Genomic DNA, 16,528 nt, shown 5'->3' with positions numbered 1-16,528 from the left:
TCCCACCACTTGGCTCAGAGCAAAGGCACCCACCTGACTCACCAACCCTCCCTGCCCACCTCTGTCCCCAAGATGCACAGGCCAACCTCAGGGCTGCAGACTCAAGTTATTTTATTTTGCTCTTTCCAGTTTGAAGCTACTATCATGGGCGTTTAGAGTTATACAAATGACACTTACAAAAAAATAAAAGACCAAGACACCCAGAGTGAGATGCACGGCAGTTGGGGGGGTGGGGGCACTGGCTCCCAGCTGAGGGCACCGCCTGGCTTCATCCAGCCCAGGAGACCCGAGGAGTCCAGTCAGACGCGGAGCACCAATCACAGCAGGGGCTCTGGCTGATGCAGGGAGGGGACCAGCCATGCCCAGGAGGAAGGAGGGAGGGGACGGAGATGCGAGCCCCCTGGGAAGGTGGGAGCAGGTCTGGACTCAGGCAGGTGCTGAGACACTCCCCCAAACCCCCTTGAAGACCATTCATTACTACAACCAGGCTTACCCGGGGCACCTACAGCAAGAACATTTCATTAAAAAAAATACTGATTTGGTCATTTTCTGCTTCCAGTCAGGCCAGGGTGAAAGGAAAGAGACAGGAGCAAGGCGTCCCCCCATCCCACCCCCAAGCATCCCCACAGAGGAATGCACAGTGGGCAGACCTTGTGCCCACTCCCAGCAAGGGGAGCCAGCCTGGGCCTCTGAAGGGCACAAGGGAGGCCGCCCTCCAGCCAAGACCCAGAAAAACATGCATGGGCAAGTCTCAGGCACACTCCTGATGCAGGGGTGCAGGGACGGTGCACCAGGGAGGGGCCGCTGACAGCCTTGGGGCCTGGCTCCTGGGGTGCAGGGGGAGAGGGTGTCAGGAGGGGGCAGGAGATTCCAGTTACATGCCCTGCCATGCCCAGGGGCTCAGGAAGGCCTCCCAGCCCCCCACTCTCCTTGGCCACATCCAGGAAAATAAGGCTCAGTCGTCTGAGGTCAGAAGAAAGAGGTGCCAGCCTCACTCCATGGCAGAGAAGAGGGCAGAGGAATCTGAAATCCCTCCAAGGAACAGGCCATAGCCAGACCCACGAGTGGGGGGGACCCAGGTGGGAGGAAAGTCCAGAAGGGACAACAGGTGGGGGCACCATTTTCTCTGGGGTTTCCAGTTTAAAAGGCAAGGGGCTCGCCACCCCGGAGCCCACCTGGAGAAGAGAGTTAGCAGGAGGGGTCTGGAGGAGCCAGAATGGGGTGGAATGGGACAGGAGGTGGGCGGGGCCCTAGTACTCCCAGAGTGAGGCAGGGTCGATGGTCTCAGCGGAGGCCTTCAGGACCCCTGCGTGGTCCCCCTTCAGGTAGCGCCCGCCCACCTTGATAGCCACTTTGTTGTAATCGCAGAACTCGAAGAAGAAGTCCACGGGGGTGTCGCTGCTGCTGGTGACCGAGGAGTCGTTGCCCACCGTCCAGTACTTGCCCGTGGAGTCTGGGGAGGGGGGAATCCATCAGGACTTGCCCCAGGCCCTGCTCTCCCACCCCCACCCTGCACAGGCCTCCTCCTCTTCTTCAAGGGCTAATACCCCCTCCCTCCAATCATGGCTTCCAGAATGCAGGTGGGGTCTGTACATCCCCCGCACCACCACCCTGCCCATACTAGACACACGAATGGGGATCTGAAAACATGTTCTGAATCCAAATCAGCATAGGACATCTGTCCCCTTGGGGCCTGGAATGGCCTTGAGCCAAGCCACAGGGTCACCAGGCTGAGCCTCAAAGCCAGGGCTAAGCAGGGAATGGGGTGAGGTGGGGGGTGACTGCTGTAGCCCTGACACCAGCCCCTGTACCAAGGGGGGTTGGTGCCCAGCAGCCTCCCGCAGGAAAACCTGCCTTTGATGTTGTAGGCACCGTCGTTGAACTCAAGCTGGAAGACATCGTAGTTGGAGCGGTTGGCATCCAGGGTGCCCGTGACCTTGCGGCAGCCGATAAAACCATGCTCCCCACGGAACACAATGATGGGACGGTTGATCAGCTTCATGAGGAAGAGCTCTGCTTCCCCTGTCCCAGGAGGAGGAATGCACAGTGAGCCTCATAGCGGGGCTGGGGGGTGGGGGGGGCTGGTATGACCAGGATATGGCTCAGAGAGGAAAAGCCAGAAGCCCAGGGTCACACACCAGTTGGCCCTAAGGTAAGACAAGTTGGGGCCGGTTTGGGGCATGACAAGCACAGACACAGCGGGCCTCAGATAGGGCTGGCAAGTAACTGTGGCATGGCTAGACCCTCCAGGGTTTAGGGGCAGCCCCGCGGAGCAGAGGCTTGGGGTGTGCCAGTAGGCGGCTACCTGCTGTCTCCACCGAGGCAGCCAGCTGCCCGTTCTTCTTGGCGGTCACAAACTTGCCATTGGATGCTCGCAGTGTGATACGCCGATCACGCCACTCGATGTCAAAGTAGCAGCTGGCATTCCTGAGGGATGGCAAGACAGGGTCAGGTGTGTCTACCCCAATCCCACAGGAAGGATTGGCTTAGGTGAGCAAGGGGGGGTGACAGGTGGGTGGCGGGACACTCACTTGGTGGAAGCGGTGGACTGCACGCCCCCAGTGGCCGTCAGCGTCCAGTACTTGCCCGTGTGGGTGCGGAAAGCGCACTTTTTGGTGTCACGGTCGATCTCCAGCTGGAAAGTCTCCTGGTCGGTCTCTTCGTCCTGATTGGCCGATAGGTCCATACCTGCGGAGAGGGAGCCTCCAACTGGTACAGGGGACCCCCAGGGCCCACAGACACTAACACACATGGGGGATGCCACAGGGCCAGGGGGCTGACAAGACCCCACAGTGGCTCAGACCCCTTGGTCACACACCAAAGGCGGCGGGCAGAACCCAGGAACACAGGCACAGCCGGTCAAAGGCCAAGGCCAGCCACGACTGTTTTCACATCACTTTCCTGATTATTGAAGTAACACATTTGAACAAGCCAACTACAAAAAGATGTTCCTGAGCCCATTGGGAGAATCCTAACGTGGCCCATAATTAAATATTAAGGATTAATTATGGTTAATCATGTTGTGGTTATGTAAGAAAATGGCCTAATTTTTTAGAGACACAGATGGTAAATATTTCACGATGAAATGCCCTGATGTCAAGGATTGGCTTTAAATAAAATCAAAAACAATGTATAAAGAGACAGATGGAGTCAGCACGGCAGAACTCTACATCCTGGGGAGTCGGTATATGTGGGTTCCTTACATTCTTCCTGCTTCTTTCTGCATACGTGTAAAAGCTAAGAGTAGACCATAACAGCACATGTTCCTTTCAGTAAATTTAGAAAACCCATAAGAGCACAAAAATGAAGTCATACATATCCTGCCCCCACCCCACCGCAGAATACCACGTGAACAGTGAACACACCCTTCCAGCCTGTGCTCCTATGCACATGCATTTTCTTCACCCAAACGTGCACACATCCTATGTATCTGCAAACTGTTCTCTGCATGACATCTTTACCCGTGTTCCTGTTGCTAAATCATCCGATATGACCATATTGATCCCTAATGTCAAGACAGTGGAGGTGGCTTCCGAGGTTTGCTCCCACATGCTACGCACGCTGGCTGTTCTCGGTAACTACATCAGTTTGCATATCCATGTTGATTCCTCCAGCTAAAACCTGGGAGTGGTATCTTCGGTCACATTCCTCAAGTGCCCTGGATCCTAAAAACTGCAGCAGCAGGGACGTCTGCTGGGCTGGGCTAGCTGCCAGGCTCTGCCTGGCTTGGGGCTTTGCGAGCATGTCATCATTTGGTGCCTGTATGAAACAGGGACCCCAGTGGTGGGTGACAAGCATCACCCCACAAATGGCAGGGAGGGTGGTGGGTAGAGGAACCCACACCCAGAGGATCCATCCTTAGTTCAACCACCCCCCCTAGTCTGAAGGGTGTCAGCTCCATCCTAACCTCATCACGTGTCCCCACATCAGCATGAGGGGATGAAGGTCCCCACTTCACAAAGAGGGAGACTGAGACTGAGAGGTGGCATGTCTTTGCCTAAGGTCACATGGGGGAGAAAGTCAGGTCATGGTGGCATTCAGGAGGGGAGTGGGCAGACCTTTTGCCTTCTTTCCTTCCACCTACTCTCCTGTGTATGGATCTGTGGACATGCCCTCCATGGGTTGCCCAAGGCCCTGAACCAGCCCTTCTTAGAACCCCTTGGGTCCACTGGGTCCCCTCGGCCCATCTCCTCTGCAGGGTCCACCATCCGGAACCTTGCTAGCGAGCTGGATCCTCCATCACGCCCCAGCCAAGCATTAAGTGAGGCTGGGGTCCGCAGGGGCTAGGGCTGCTGGGTGCTGGGACCATCCTAAAGCCGCACACACCCCAGGGAGCACAGCTCTCCACCAGCTGACCTGCCCCACCCCCACTGCTGTAGAAGCCAAGGGGCTGATAGGAACCATGAGGAGGGCAGCTGTCCTTCCACGTCCCTCCTCGTTCTGCACATCTGTAGGCAGCAGTGAGCCTGAGTCAGCTGGGCAGAGCCACCACAGCACTGCTGTTGACAGCAGCCCTGGTGGCCTGCCCTGACCACATGGTACCACCTGCCCAATGTGCGGTGAGTGGGATGACCAGAGAGAACGGACAAGAGGAAAGGCCCCTGCAGGCCCCCCACCCAGCAGCAGAGGGGACTCCGTGTTCCCCAGAAAGAGGAACAAAGGGGCAGGGAAGGAGGACAGCAGAATAGAGTCAAATCTCCTGCACTGAACCTGGGGTTCAGAGAGCTCATCCTAACACAGCCTTGCAAATAAACACAGTGCTTACCAGCCTGCCTGAGAACAAACACAGGAAGTAGAGGCTCCTCTCAATAAATGAGACTTGACTGCTTTGCTGAAGCAAGAGGCAGCCACTGCACCTCAAGGGAGGCTCAGCAGCAGCCCCCACTTGCCCGGGGCCACATGACGGCCACCAACTCCTCAGATACTCAGGCCCCATCAGCCTGGTGCGTTTAGTCCTCAAACCGATTTGATGAAAAGGCCTAGACCAGCCAGTGAGGTGCCCAGAATGGGGGCCAGGCACTCGGGCGAGTGCCTTCACCTCACTCAGCCTCCGTTTCCCCTACCTGCCAAAAAGGTCGTCTCTCTATTCTGCCAGGATGTTGAAAGGATTTAGGGGCCTGGTGCCAAGCAGATACCTGGTATTCCTACCCCAACAGGAAGGGTGGGCAAAAGGGGAGCTGTCTCCCCACCCAGCAGCACCGCTCCTGGCTCCAAGACCCCGCCCAGATAGGTAAGGCCCTACTTGGCCTTGGAATCTCTAATTAGAGCTGTTACTATGGGAACAGGGTTTTCTTCAGGATTTTTCTTTTCATCAATGGCAGCACAGAAAGCCTGAGTCACAGGCCCACAGGAGCCCTGAGGAGCCAGGAGAAGCAGAAGCTCCTCAACTGAGCCCATGGGTGCATCCCAAAGCCACAGCAAGACTGCTGGCTCCCATCTGTCCTATCCTCACTGCAGCTCCAGCTTCTGAGCTCTTCTTTCTGGTGGTTCAGAGGAAGTAGCTCTTCCCTGCCTCATACCCTACACGGTTCTCATCTCCCTTAGGCCTTAGCAGTTCCCAAATTCCCGGGCTTGTTCAAAATAGGCATTCACCCCTCCATGCCATTTAGGGGATGAGGGCCTAGAATCATTTATGGCCTCTCCTCCCCTCCCCTCTTTCCAATCAGCTCTTGAGACTACCTGGCCATTTCAAATCCCTCCTCAGTCCTTATACAAGCCATCCCCTGAGCTTGGAATGCCCTGCCTCATGGGGACAACTCTTATACATCCCGCAAAGCCCAGCCTGACCAGCCCCTCCTCAGCCAGCCAACCTCAGACTGACTGGATGGGGCACTTCCTGAGCCCCCAGATGCAAGGAGGCTGGAGGGGGAAGGTTCTCATGGCTAAGACAAAACAAGAAATGTGGAGAGGCGTGGCCCAGGGTCTGACGGGAGCCAGGGCAGGTGAGGATCCTGAGGAGCAGGGAGGAGACCCCAACCAGTTGCAGCGCTGCCCACCCAGCTGCGGCATTGTGCAAGGATAAGGCAGCGTTCACTCAGCCGACGCTGCCTCTATTGTGAAGGCCTCCCTTAAACAAAGCCTGGCTGAAAAAACCTGCCCAGGGCAGCCCCAAGATCTGAGACCAGAGAATCCCGTACTTTACAGATGGGGAAACTGAGGCTGGAGAGCAGGCTGCAGCTTCTGCAGGGAGCACTCCGCCCCCACCAGGCCCAGCCTGTGCAGGCCTGCAGGGATGATTCACATCCGCCAGCAGGCTGAGCCCCAGGATCCTCCTCTTCCCTGGCTGGCGTTTCCTAACATGTGTCGGAAGCACAGACACAGCCTGCTTGCCACGCAGGCCTGACCAAAATGGCCTCTACAGACACACACACCCCCATGCTAGCTCATGGTCTTCATGTCAACCTTTATCCCACCCCAGGAAGCTCTGGAGGGTTGACCGACAAAGACCCCAAGATCTGAGGCCAGAGGAGCCCCCAAAGCTCCCTCCCTCAGCTCCATGTCCCTTTAGACTAAAAGATGAGCCTGGCTCCAATTTCCAACTCCTCCTGCCCCATCAGCCTGAATCACAACCATGACACCCCCAGCGAGCTTTACTAAATAGGGGAGCATCTGCCCAGACTTGCCAAAAACACCCTCAGGCTCTCTGTTCCTTCCAGGCCCCAATAACCCAACACCGCCTGCAGGATCCTGCCACATCTTCCCCAGGGCAGGCTCTGGACTCTGGACACAGCTCAGCAGGCATGGAGCAAGCCTCTGCAATGATGACTACCTGTGGCCCTTCCACTCCCATCTCCCAACCTCACAGGCTTCTTCCCAGCCACACTAGACCTTCTCTGTGCCTTTCTGTCTCAGGGCCTTTGTACAGGCTGTATCAGCAGCCTGCAACACGGCTCCACACACCTGATACAAAATACCTTCTATTTGTCCTTCAGGTCAGCTTAGGTGTCCTTCTCAGAAAGGACCTCCCCTCTGGGCCGAGCCGGTGGCGCACTTGGTAGAGTGCTGCGCTGGGAGCGCGGCGACGCTCCCGCCGCGGGTTCGGATCCTATATAGGACTGACCGGTGCACTCACTGGCTGAGTGCCGGTCACGAAAAAACGACAAAAAAAAAAAAAAAAAAAAAAAAAAAACAAAGGACCTCCCCTCTTTAATCTAATCTGGGACCCTGATGTACTTCCTGAACCTCCCAGTCTTTTCCTTGACACCTCAACGAGGTCCCCAAGAGATCATAAGCCCCATTAGTTCACCACTCATGTCTCAGCATGTCCCCTTCCCAGAGGAAGCTTGACATTGCTGAATTGGTGGGGAATTCTGTCCCACTCAGCACTGAGATTCCTGAGAGAGGTTGAGAGGTATCAGGCAACCGAGGTAAGAGCCCATTCTGGGGTCAAAATACACAGTTCTGACTGCTGCTTACTTGCTGTGCAACCTAGGGCAAGTGGTCTCACCTCCTCTCTGGGCCTTAATTCGGCAAACTCCAGCACAAGATGGCCATTACCCCCACCCAGGCCTCCACCTTCTTCCTCACTGCGGGGTGGTGGGGGAAGCCTTGCCTCCACTCTCCAAGGAGCCCACAGCCAGGAGGTGGCCATCAGGGAGGCCTCCCTCCACGGAGATGGGAGGAGCCACTGACTTGGCTCCCATCCAGCTATCTCCAAGGCCTGGGGTCCAACTTCCCAATCAGGGGAGGAAGATTCCCAAAGACCCCTCCAGCGGGGCCCCTGGATGCTAGCAATCAACAGCCCTTTCGCAAAGGAGGGGAGAGAACGCCAAAAGAAAACCCGCCTAGGAGGAGAATCTGAGAAAGAAGGGAAAGGGGGGCTCACTTCTGGCTCACAGGTTGGTCGGAAATGGCCACGCCTGCAGAAAGCCCTGGAGGGGACGGATCGAGTTGCAGCCAATTGTTCCCGACGAGAGCCCTAGGGATGGGTTCACTTGAGGGTAGGGGCTTCCCGAGGGAGCCGGGCTGGGGTCTCCCGACAAGCGCTGAGGCTGCCCTCGGACGTCGGCCGAGCGGAGCGCACCGGCCGGGAGACGCGCGCGGCAGGAGCAGGGCGGGGTGCCTGGCGGGCGGCCAGCCGCGCCACGCTGTTCCCCAGCCGCGGCGCGAACGGGGAGGCCGCTTCCTGGGGAGCCTCGAGATCCGGGCCCTGGGCCTGGGGACGGCGCGGGGGCCCTCCGCTGGGGAGACCCGTGAAAGCCCATCCCCTCCCCCGCCCCTCCACATATGGTTTTTTCCTCTGCAGAGACCGAGCAGGACAAAAGGGGCGAGGGAGGGCTCATCGAGGCGACCCGCCCCCCTGCTCACAAAGGCCGCGGCCTCGAGCGCGGGGCAGACGCAGGAGGAGGGGCTGGGCGGGGGAGGACAAACACTCTCAGCATCCCCCGCAAGCAGAGGCCGACCACGCCCGGCAGCGGGATGTGGGGGAAGAGGCCAGGAGGGCAGGGAGGTGGGAAGCGCACCCCGCCTGGATCAAAGGCCCCGTTATCCTCCCATACCCTGCCCGCGAAAGGCGGCCAGTGGGGGTTGGGGGCGCGCCCCTGGCATGTTGCAACCCTCGTCTCCGCCCTGAGCCAGAGGCCCGCCAATGGGGGAGGGGTGCGAGGAAATGGGCAAGAGGCACCCCCTCCCCAAGAGCTGGGCCCGCCGATCCGAGGGATCAGCGCGCCTAGGGAGACCCCACATTGGGCTAGGGATCGGAGGATGGTACGTACGGCTGCGCCTTCGCAGGGCCTAGAGAGCCCCACGCCCCCAGCCCGGGGTGGGAGGTGTGCAGTGGCGCCTGAGGACAGGCAAAGCCCCACCCTTTGCCCCCTCCTCAGGCGGGAACTCACATCCTGCGTTGGGGTGGGGAGTCCTGTACACCCAGCGGGGGCGCCCGGCGCCGCTCGGGATTGCAGCGGCGCCGGGGGCGAGAAAGGGCGGGAGGCTGGAGTGACTAGGGTGCAGCGCGCTTTGTGCACGGACCGGGAGAGGCGGGGGCGGCGTCCCCACTCACCCTGGCGCGTGGACACGTTCCTCTCGTTGGCCGCCTGCAGCACGACCTGGGCGCAGCTCTGCTCCAGGGCGAAGAGCTCGTCCTTGCCCACCTTGGTGGCCTTGCCCGCCTTGAGCGTGCCGCTGGGCCCCGACGGCGCCAGGTAGCGGCCTTCGCAGTCGCGGAAGGCCACCTTGCCGGAGCGGAACTCCAGCGTGTAGCCGGTGGCGGGCTCGGGGCGCGCCACCAGCCGCCCGTCGTGGCGCAGGAAGCGGTGGTCGGCCGTCTGCACGCTGTAGCGCTGGTCCTGGAAGGCCAGCGTGATAAGCGAGTCGACGCCCCAGGGCACGTCGCGGTCCACGGCGATCTCATCTGCCGGCCGCGCGCTCAGGTGCGCGTAGCGCTTGCGGGTGAGGCTGTAGATGTTGACCTGCGGGTGCATGGCGATGTGCACGCTCCATTTCTCGGCCGGCGACACGGTCTGCGCGAAACACGACAGGCGGTCCTCGGTGCCGCCGAAGTAGCGCCGGTGCGCCTCGGACTGCAACGACCAGCGGCCGTCGTCGTGCGCCACGATGAGAAAGCGGCAGTCGGCGCCGGGCACCTCGCGCTCGCAGGTCACGTTGCCGTCCTTGTCCGCCGCCAGGTAGCGGCCCAGGTGGCTGCGCAGGCACACGGCCGCGCTGCCCGCCTCGTCGGGCGGCTGCTCCAGCGTCCAGATCTGCTTCTTCTTCAGGCTGCTCGCCGACGCGTTCACCTTGAACCCGAATGCCTCGGCCGTCAGGTACTTGTTGCCGCAGTTAATGAGGCCGAACTGGATCTGCACCGCCTCGGCCGTGCCGTTGGTGGTCATGGTGGCGGCAAACGAGAGGCCCCGACGCAGCCCCAGGAGGTGGGTAGCGGATCCTCGCGGCGGCGCCCCTGCTCCTTTGTTCGGCGGCCGCGGCCCGCGCGCACCCTCCGCAGCGCTCCACAAAGCCGGCCCGCGGCGCCCGAGCCGCTTTATAGGCGGGATGACGTCAGCGCGGTGAGGCTCCGCCCCCTCCCGCCCCGGAACTCTGCTGCGGAGGGGGGCCGGGGGCGACAGAGCGAGCACTGCGGCGCGGGGGGCGGCTTGGCTCTCGGCGTCCCCTCCTTGTGCACTGCCGGCCCCGGCAGCCTCCACACCTCAGGCCGCCACCAGCTCCCCGCAAGGCCATCGCCGCACCTCTCAGCGCCGCGATCTGAAGACTCGTCCGTAGCTCCCAACGCCTACCGCCCAACCCCTCGGGCGCCCCCCACCCCAAGCCTAGCAGGGAGGAAGGACCAGACAGGTTTGAGGCTCCCACAGAGACCGCAGACACCCCGGTGCAGGCACTGAGGGGGAGGGTCTGAGGGCCTCTCGGAGAAGGTGACCTTAGAGCAGAGGCTTGAGGGAGCCGAGAGGCAGACAGGTAGGAGAAGCGGGCTGGGAGCTGAGAGGGCGTGGTGGGGACAGGGTCAGGCCAGGAGCTGAGGAGGGGTCTGGAGAGGCTTTGCACCTGGCCCTCCCGAGCAGCGGGCTGTGGTTCCCTGAGGCTTTCGGCCCAGGGCCACTGCCCCAGAAGGCCACCCAGATCCCTTGTGTGGCCCAGGCACCCAGCTGGGCTGACCCAAATAGGTCTCGGTGATAGTGGCCGAGGCGGTGGCCACCAATTTCATTCTGGTGACACATAAGCCACAGGGCTCTGGTTTTACCAGGCAGTGGGGTAGGCAGGGCAGGAATGACTTTCCGTTTGATGAGGTGGATCAAAGAGGTCCAACAGCTCCGGGCCAGCAGAACCCTGCAGGGCAAAGCCTGGGTCTCTGGTTCTGAGGCCAGTGTGACTTCTGCCACCACCCCCCAAGCCCTGACGTCGTGAGACTCTGAGCTGGGCACACAGGAGGGGTGTGATTCTGGTTGCAGCTCTTATCCTTCAGGATCCCAACTCTGCAGCCGCCTCCCTCAAAGGGGACATTCCCTTCAGAAACCAACCCCTGCCGCTTCACCCACCCCATCTAGGAACACTTCCCTTTTCTGAGCCTCTCTGAAGGCCAAGACTTTTCCTAGGACATTCCCCACATGCCAAGCAGGCCCCTGGAATGCCAGCATGACCACAGGCTGCCCACAAGGTCCCTGGCCCAGGCCCTTCTGAGCCGCAAGCCAGAGGAACTGAACTAGCTCCTGGTCCTCAGCCTGTCTCTGATAAACTGATTGCTCAGCTGGTCTGTGCCTGCGCCTGACCCCAGGCAATCCCCTCCAGGGATTTTCGATGGGGAGGGGAAGATGGTGTCACCTTCTTCCCATTGTGACTCAAATGGGTTTACTGGCAGTGCCTCGAGCTCCAGACCAGGCATGTCTCTAGCATCCCTTCCCACAGATCTCACCTCCTCCAGAGCTGGAAAATCAAAAGTTTCTCCATTTGAGGTCATCTAATAGGTCATGTAGACCTAGGCTTGAAATGCAGCAGCTCACTGGCCGTGTGACTTTGGGTAAATTACTTAACCTCTCAGCCTTTATTTCCTGTTACGTGGAAGAGATGAAAATCTCCCATCTCAGGGTGATCTGAGGAGTCCCTGGGGGCATAGAGATCAGTCACTGCCCCTGGCCACCCTCAGAACCCATCCCAGTCCACCTCCATCTGGTTAGAGAGAACCCAAACTTCTGGCCAACTACCGAGGCTCAGAGGCGAGGTTGAATAATAACTGCAGACGTTTAGGGAAGGCTGTGGGGTGCCAGCCTCAGTGCTGGCAGCGGGGCTGGTGTATGCTGAGACCCACCTCCTGGGATCTGGGCTGGTGGCACCTCCATCAAGAGACTGCAGCTCACCACCGTGGCCTGGAGTCCCCCTGCTGTAGCTGTGCAGCCTGAAGACCAGTAAGAGGACTGGGGCTGGCGGCTCCTGCCTCTCTGTAAGACCAGGGATGGGAGCAGGTCCAGGCCTCCCCGGGTAGTGCCTGCAGTGGGTAGAAAGACAGGTGAGGCCGGATGGGTAACCATGGCAACCTGGGCTCTTGCACTGGCCTTCCTGGGTTTAAACTTAATATCTTTCGCTCTCTTTTAGAGATTTTATCACCTCTAAAAAGGGTATAATAACAGTACCTGCCTGTGAGAGTAGTTGAGAGGATTAAAGGAGTTAACATACATCAGCCTGGACTGAGGGGGTTCCTGGGGCGTGAGACTCAGTTTCAAACTGGGACAAGTTGGTGACTACTTATCAACCAGTTAAAACAGTGCCAGGCATGTGAGCTCAATAAATGCCAGTTGTTATATTATTCACTTAACAACATTGAGTCAGGGTCAGAGAGTCAACTGGGGGACACACTCTGGACAAAGTTTTAGGACCGGTGGGACAGGAGCAGCGTGTTTTGTGCCTACTTACTGAATAACTGAAAATCGAATGGAGCTATTGGGGGAGGGGACCAGAGAGGGGACCTTGGATTTCCCCACAGGACAAGGGCAGCCCAGGTCGAGTGAACAAAATAGATTCTGAAGTGTTGGGGAAAATCCATTGTGGGACTGGAGATGAGGTCATCTGGGGTCAGTGTATGAAGAATTGAGGTTAATTTCAACAGATGTGGAACTAAAGTTTTTATTATTCTTATAATTTCATTTTTTCTTCCAAATAGATGATACATTCACATAGTTCAAATATCAAAAACCATAAAAAGACCTTCATCCACCCAGTTCCTGCCCCACAGCTTCAATAATTGCTGTCAGATTTGTTTCTTGTGTTTCCTTTCTTTAAATAAAGACAAGCAAACATGGATTGTATTTTTATGTTCCTCTCCATTTTTAAACAGTATTTTCAACCTTACTTTTTTTACTTGAAGTATCTCAGCACCATTTCTGTTTCAGTACCTGAGTGAGGAAAAACACAAACTTTTACCTCTGCTCTTACTCAGCAACAGCACAGGAGACCAACTTCTGTGACTGAATGTGTGGAGATTTCTCTCCACCATCAAGTACGCAACCAATCAGTTCTGCAGTGGACACCAGCTGGGTGACCTCCAATTCAATTCAATTCCCACACTATTGTCTGGAGATAGTGTCAGGCCCCAAAAGGTGAGGGCTCAGTCCCCAAGACTGCCACGCCTTCAGATACCAGTTGCAAGCCCGGGCCTCTGGAACTTCTTCGGGTTTTTTTGGTGGCCGGTCTGTAGGGATCTGAGCCCTTGACCTTGGTGTTATAACACCGAGCTCTAACCAACTGAGCTAACTGGCCAGCCCTTGCTTCTGGAACTTCTGATCAACCAGCTATAAATTGGGGTTCCCATGACCCCCTCCTTAGGTTGTGATAGAGTTTGGATGTGTTGTCCCCTCCAAAACTCATGTGGAAATCTGATCCCCAATCTGGAAGTGTTGGAAACTGATTGAGTCATGGAGGCGGATCCCTCATGAATGGATTAATGCTCTCCCTGGGGGGGGGATTAATGAGTGAGTTCTCGCTCTGTTAGTTCCCACGAGAGCTTGTTGCATAAAAAGACCCTGGCACCTCCTCTTTCTCTCTTGCTTCCTCTCACCATGTGATCTGCTTGTACCCACCGGCTGCCTGCCACTTTCCGCCATGAGTAGAAGCAGCCTGAGGCCCGTGCCAGACGCAGCTGTCCCAGAATCGTAAGCCAAATAAACCTCTTTTCCTTATAAATTACCCAGTTTCAGGTAGTTCTGTTATAGCAACACAAAACGGACTAAAACAGGTTGGATTGATTTGCTGAGCAGCTCACAGGGAAACACACTTACCCGTTTATTTTAACAATTTTTTTTTTTTAAGCACTGACCGGTATGGAGATCCAAACCCATGACGTCGGTGTTATAAGGCTGCGCTCTAACCAACTGAGCTAACCGGCCAGCCCTATAATGGATATCCTAAAGGACACAGATGAAGATACACAGCGAGAGGTATGCAGGAAGGGGCACAGAGGAGCTTCCGTGGCCTCCCAGGGCATGCCACTTTCCAGGAACCTCCATGTGTTCAGCTATCTGGAAGCTCCCCAAACCCTGTGCTCTTGGGTCTTTATGGAAGCTTCAGTACATAGACATGCTTGAAGCATGGACAGCCGTGTAGAAATGTGATTAAACAAAAAGGGCATGATCTATGGTAACAGACTGAGGGGGGAAACCCACCAAGGGCTGTGTGCTCAGATTCTTCTTGGCCTCTCTGTAGCATTCTTTCCTCCTGGGCATGGGGCAGGACCCCTTCTTGAATTGGGGGTCTGATGACCTACAATCAGCTAAGGTAGGTCAGAGGGTTTCTTTATGGCCAGCTCCAAGACAGAAAGGCAGTAAAGGTTAGAACAAGCCAGGAACTGTGGATGAAAACCAAAATACACATGTAACATCACAGTACATAAACAGCTTCCTCGTTCTTTTTTACAGTGGCATGAAATCCCATTGTATGAATGTCCCATCGTTTATTCAACTGGTGCCATACTGATGCCACCCTGCTTCAGCCAGACCCCCTCCAAACAGTTAAGCCCTCAACGATAAGCCAACATGGCTTTGTGCTTCTCTTTGCCCGGCCCTGGACCACACACCACGTAAAAAACCAAAGCTGTTCATCCTTGTCTTGAATGCCTCTGGTGATGGGGAGCTCACTGTCCTCTGTGCATTCATTGCCAGTGCAGGTGATACGTATTTGCCCTGCTCTAGATCGGGTGGAGATCTGGGGGTGAGGGAGCTCTGGCCCACAGCTGCTGCCAGGAAAAAGGAGTGTCCTGGTGGACAGGGCAACCTCCAGATGGCTGTAGAGCCTTGGATGGGGGCATCTTGGTTTTTATTTTTATTTGTTTACTTTATATTTTTTTGGTGGCTGGCCAGTACAGGGATCCAAACCCTTGACCTTTATTATCAATTATTGTTAGAAAGCCAATGTAGGAACACAATCTCAGGAAATTTAGCAAAGGAGCATTTTAATGAATCATTCCTACTCTGCACTCTTGCCACGTCCCTCCTGAGTCTCAGTTACACTGGGCACCTCTGTGTCTGGTGCAGGATGAGCTGCCCCTGAGCAAGTCACACAGTCCTTTCTGTAGGTCCCACCTCAGGTCCCTCTGGGGAAGGATGGACACATGAACACTGTGTCTCTGGGCCCCACGGGAATCCAGAGTCACCTGAGCCACCCTGGAACAAGGGCGTGGCATGGGGAGAACTGAGGTGCTTGGCTGGGGCCCCGCATGAGCCATGCCCAGACTGGACCTGGGTGCCCTGCAGCCTGCTCTGCAAGGAGAAAATAAGGCCATGGGAAAGGGTCGCTTAGCTCACCCTACACTTGGTACTCCGAGAGAGGACTCAGACCCCCTTCTCCCCAGCTGGGCAGCCTTGGAGAATTCCCCGGGACTCTCCCAGGTACTTTCCTGAGGCTTCCTGCTGCTTCCGGGCTGGGGCTCTCCCTTCTCACCCTGACTTCGCAGCCTCACACCCTCCTCCTGCCTCTGGGATCCTAGCAAAGCACAGTCTGCCTTTCCTAGAAGCCTCAGCATCGCACCTTCCGGGAGCTCGCCGGCTTTCCAAGGCCTGGGCCCTGCACTTGCTCTTGACTATGGTCCAAAGACCAGGATTCAGGGCCTGCAGGCAATTGGTTCCTCATCTGTGCAAGGATGAGGGTGAGGTGTGCCCTGAGCTTCTGACGCCACCCTGGGAGCTTCCTGCCCAGTGAGAGCTGCGTGACCTGGAGCAAGTCTCTCCTCCTCCCTGAGCCTCAGTTTCTCTACTTTCTAAGGATGATAGGTGTTGCTGGCCCAGGTGTGTATAAGGCACCAGAAATGCCATCCATGTGGTCAGTTCAGCCCTTCATAAATGACCAGCCTCGTGGCTGAGAGCCTGTGAATAGCGTCTTTGTTGTTCTGCTGTGCTGCCTGCCTCTGTGGCCCCTCAAGGCAGCCTGGTACGGCCAGCGCCCTTCATGGGAGCTTCAGGAATGGGAGGAGCTGAGTCGAGGACAGGAGTCCTGCCAGGGCTGGCTTCCTGGCTGACAAAAGAGTCCTGGGACAGCTGTGCCCTCGGGGCTCCAAGCCACACCCCAGCATGGTCAGTCAGAGCCCAGGACGACAGGACGAGGTTTGCCCCCACTGGCCTGTCTTCACAGACATCCCTGCCAATCTCTGATTGCAAGGCCTATGGGTTATAAACAGGGAAACTGAGGCCTGGACACAACAAACAGGATCTGGCCCAGCTTTAAGGAAGGACATGCTGTTTTGGGGGGCCCAGGCTTCTGGCTGTCATCAGATTTGTAAAGAGATCTGTGACCCTAAACTGTAACCCCTTGAAGGCAGAAACCAAAAATGTGAATCCCTAGGTGAGCTGTCCTGGGCCAGGAAGTCCTAGGGGCACCCCAGAGTTAACTGTGAGGTCCAGGAGGGCCTCCAGGAGGAGGTGATGCTTACACTGGGTGACAAGTTCAAGGGGGCAGAGCCAGGCTGGAGCAAAGGAATGACGTCTGATCTGCCTGGTGTCTGTCCCTGAAAGTGTGTCCCTAGAAATCCTTTCTATTTCTATCATCCTCTCATTGGTGACACCCTGAGATGGAAGCCTGGATTGGCTTTAGCAGGCAG

General features: G+C 57.1%; 1 protein-coding gene across 1 annotated transcript; it reads right to left on the bottom strand.

The window, feature by feature from the left end:
• Nucleotides 1-94: 94 nt before the first annotated feature.
• Nucleotides 95-9,930, bottom strand: FSCN1 (fascin actin-bundling protein 1). Its single transcript, XM_063090751.1, has 5 exons — nt 8,999-9,930; nt 2,532-2,688; nt 2,306-2,427; nt 1,855-2,022; nt 95-1,453 (listed from the first exon to the last, which is right to left on the bottom strand). Exons 1-5 carry the CDS (start codon nt 9,828-9,830, stop codon nt 1,251-1,253), a joined length of 1,482 nt encoding a protein of 493 aa, XP_062946821.1. The 5' UTR covers nt 9,831-9,930; the 3' UTR covers nt 95-1,250.
• Between the last annotated feature and the right edge of the window lie 6,598 nt (nt 9,931-16,528).

The sequence above is a fragment of the Cynocephalus volans genome, chromosome 3 (assembly GCF_027409185.1).
Source record: "Cynocephalus volans isolate mCynVol1 chromosome 3, mCynVol1.pri, whole genome shotgun sequence".
Classification (NCBI taxonomy): Eukaryota; Metazoa; Chordata; class Mammalia; order Dermoptera; family Cynocephalidae; genus Cynocephalus; species Cynocephalus volans.
This window is presented reverse-complemented; position numbering and strand designations above follow the sequence as displayed.

Bases quoted from the DNA above. Each gene is read 5' to 3' on its own strand.
- FSCN1 (XM_063090751.1), bottom strand. From the start codon at position 9,830: ATGACCACCAACGGCACGGCCGAGGCGGTGCAGATCCAGTTCGGCCTC. The intron at 2,428-2,531 runs GTGAGTGTCCCG...GCCATCCCTCAG, and splicing joins CAGTCCACCGCTTCCACCAA to GAATGCCAGCTGCTACTTTG. The intron at 2,023-2,305 runs GTAGCCGCCTAC...CTCCTGGGACAG, and splicing joins TGCCTCGGTGGAGACAGCAG to GGGAAGCAGAGCTCTTCCTC.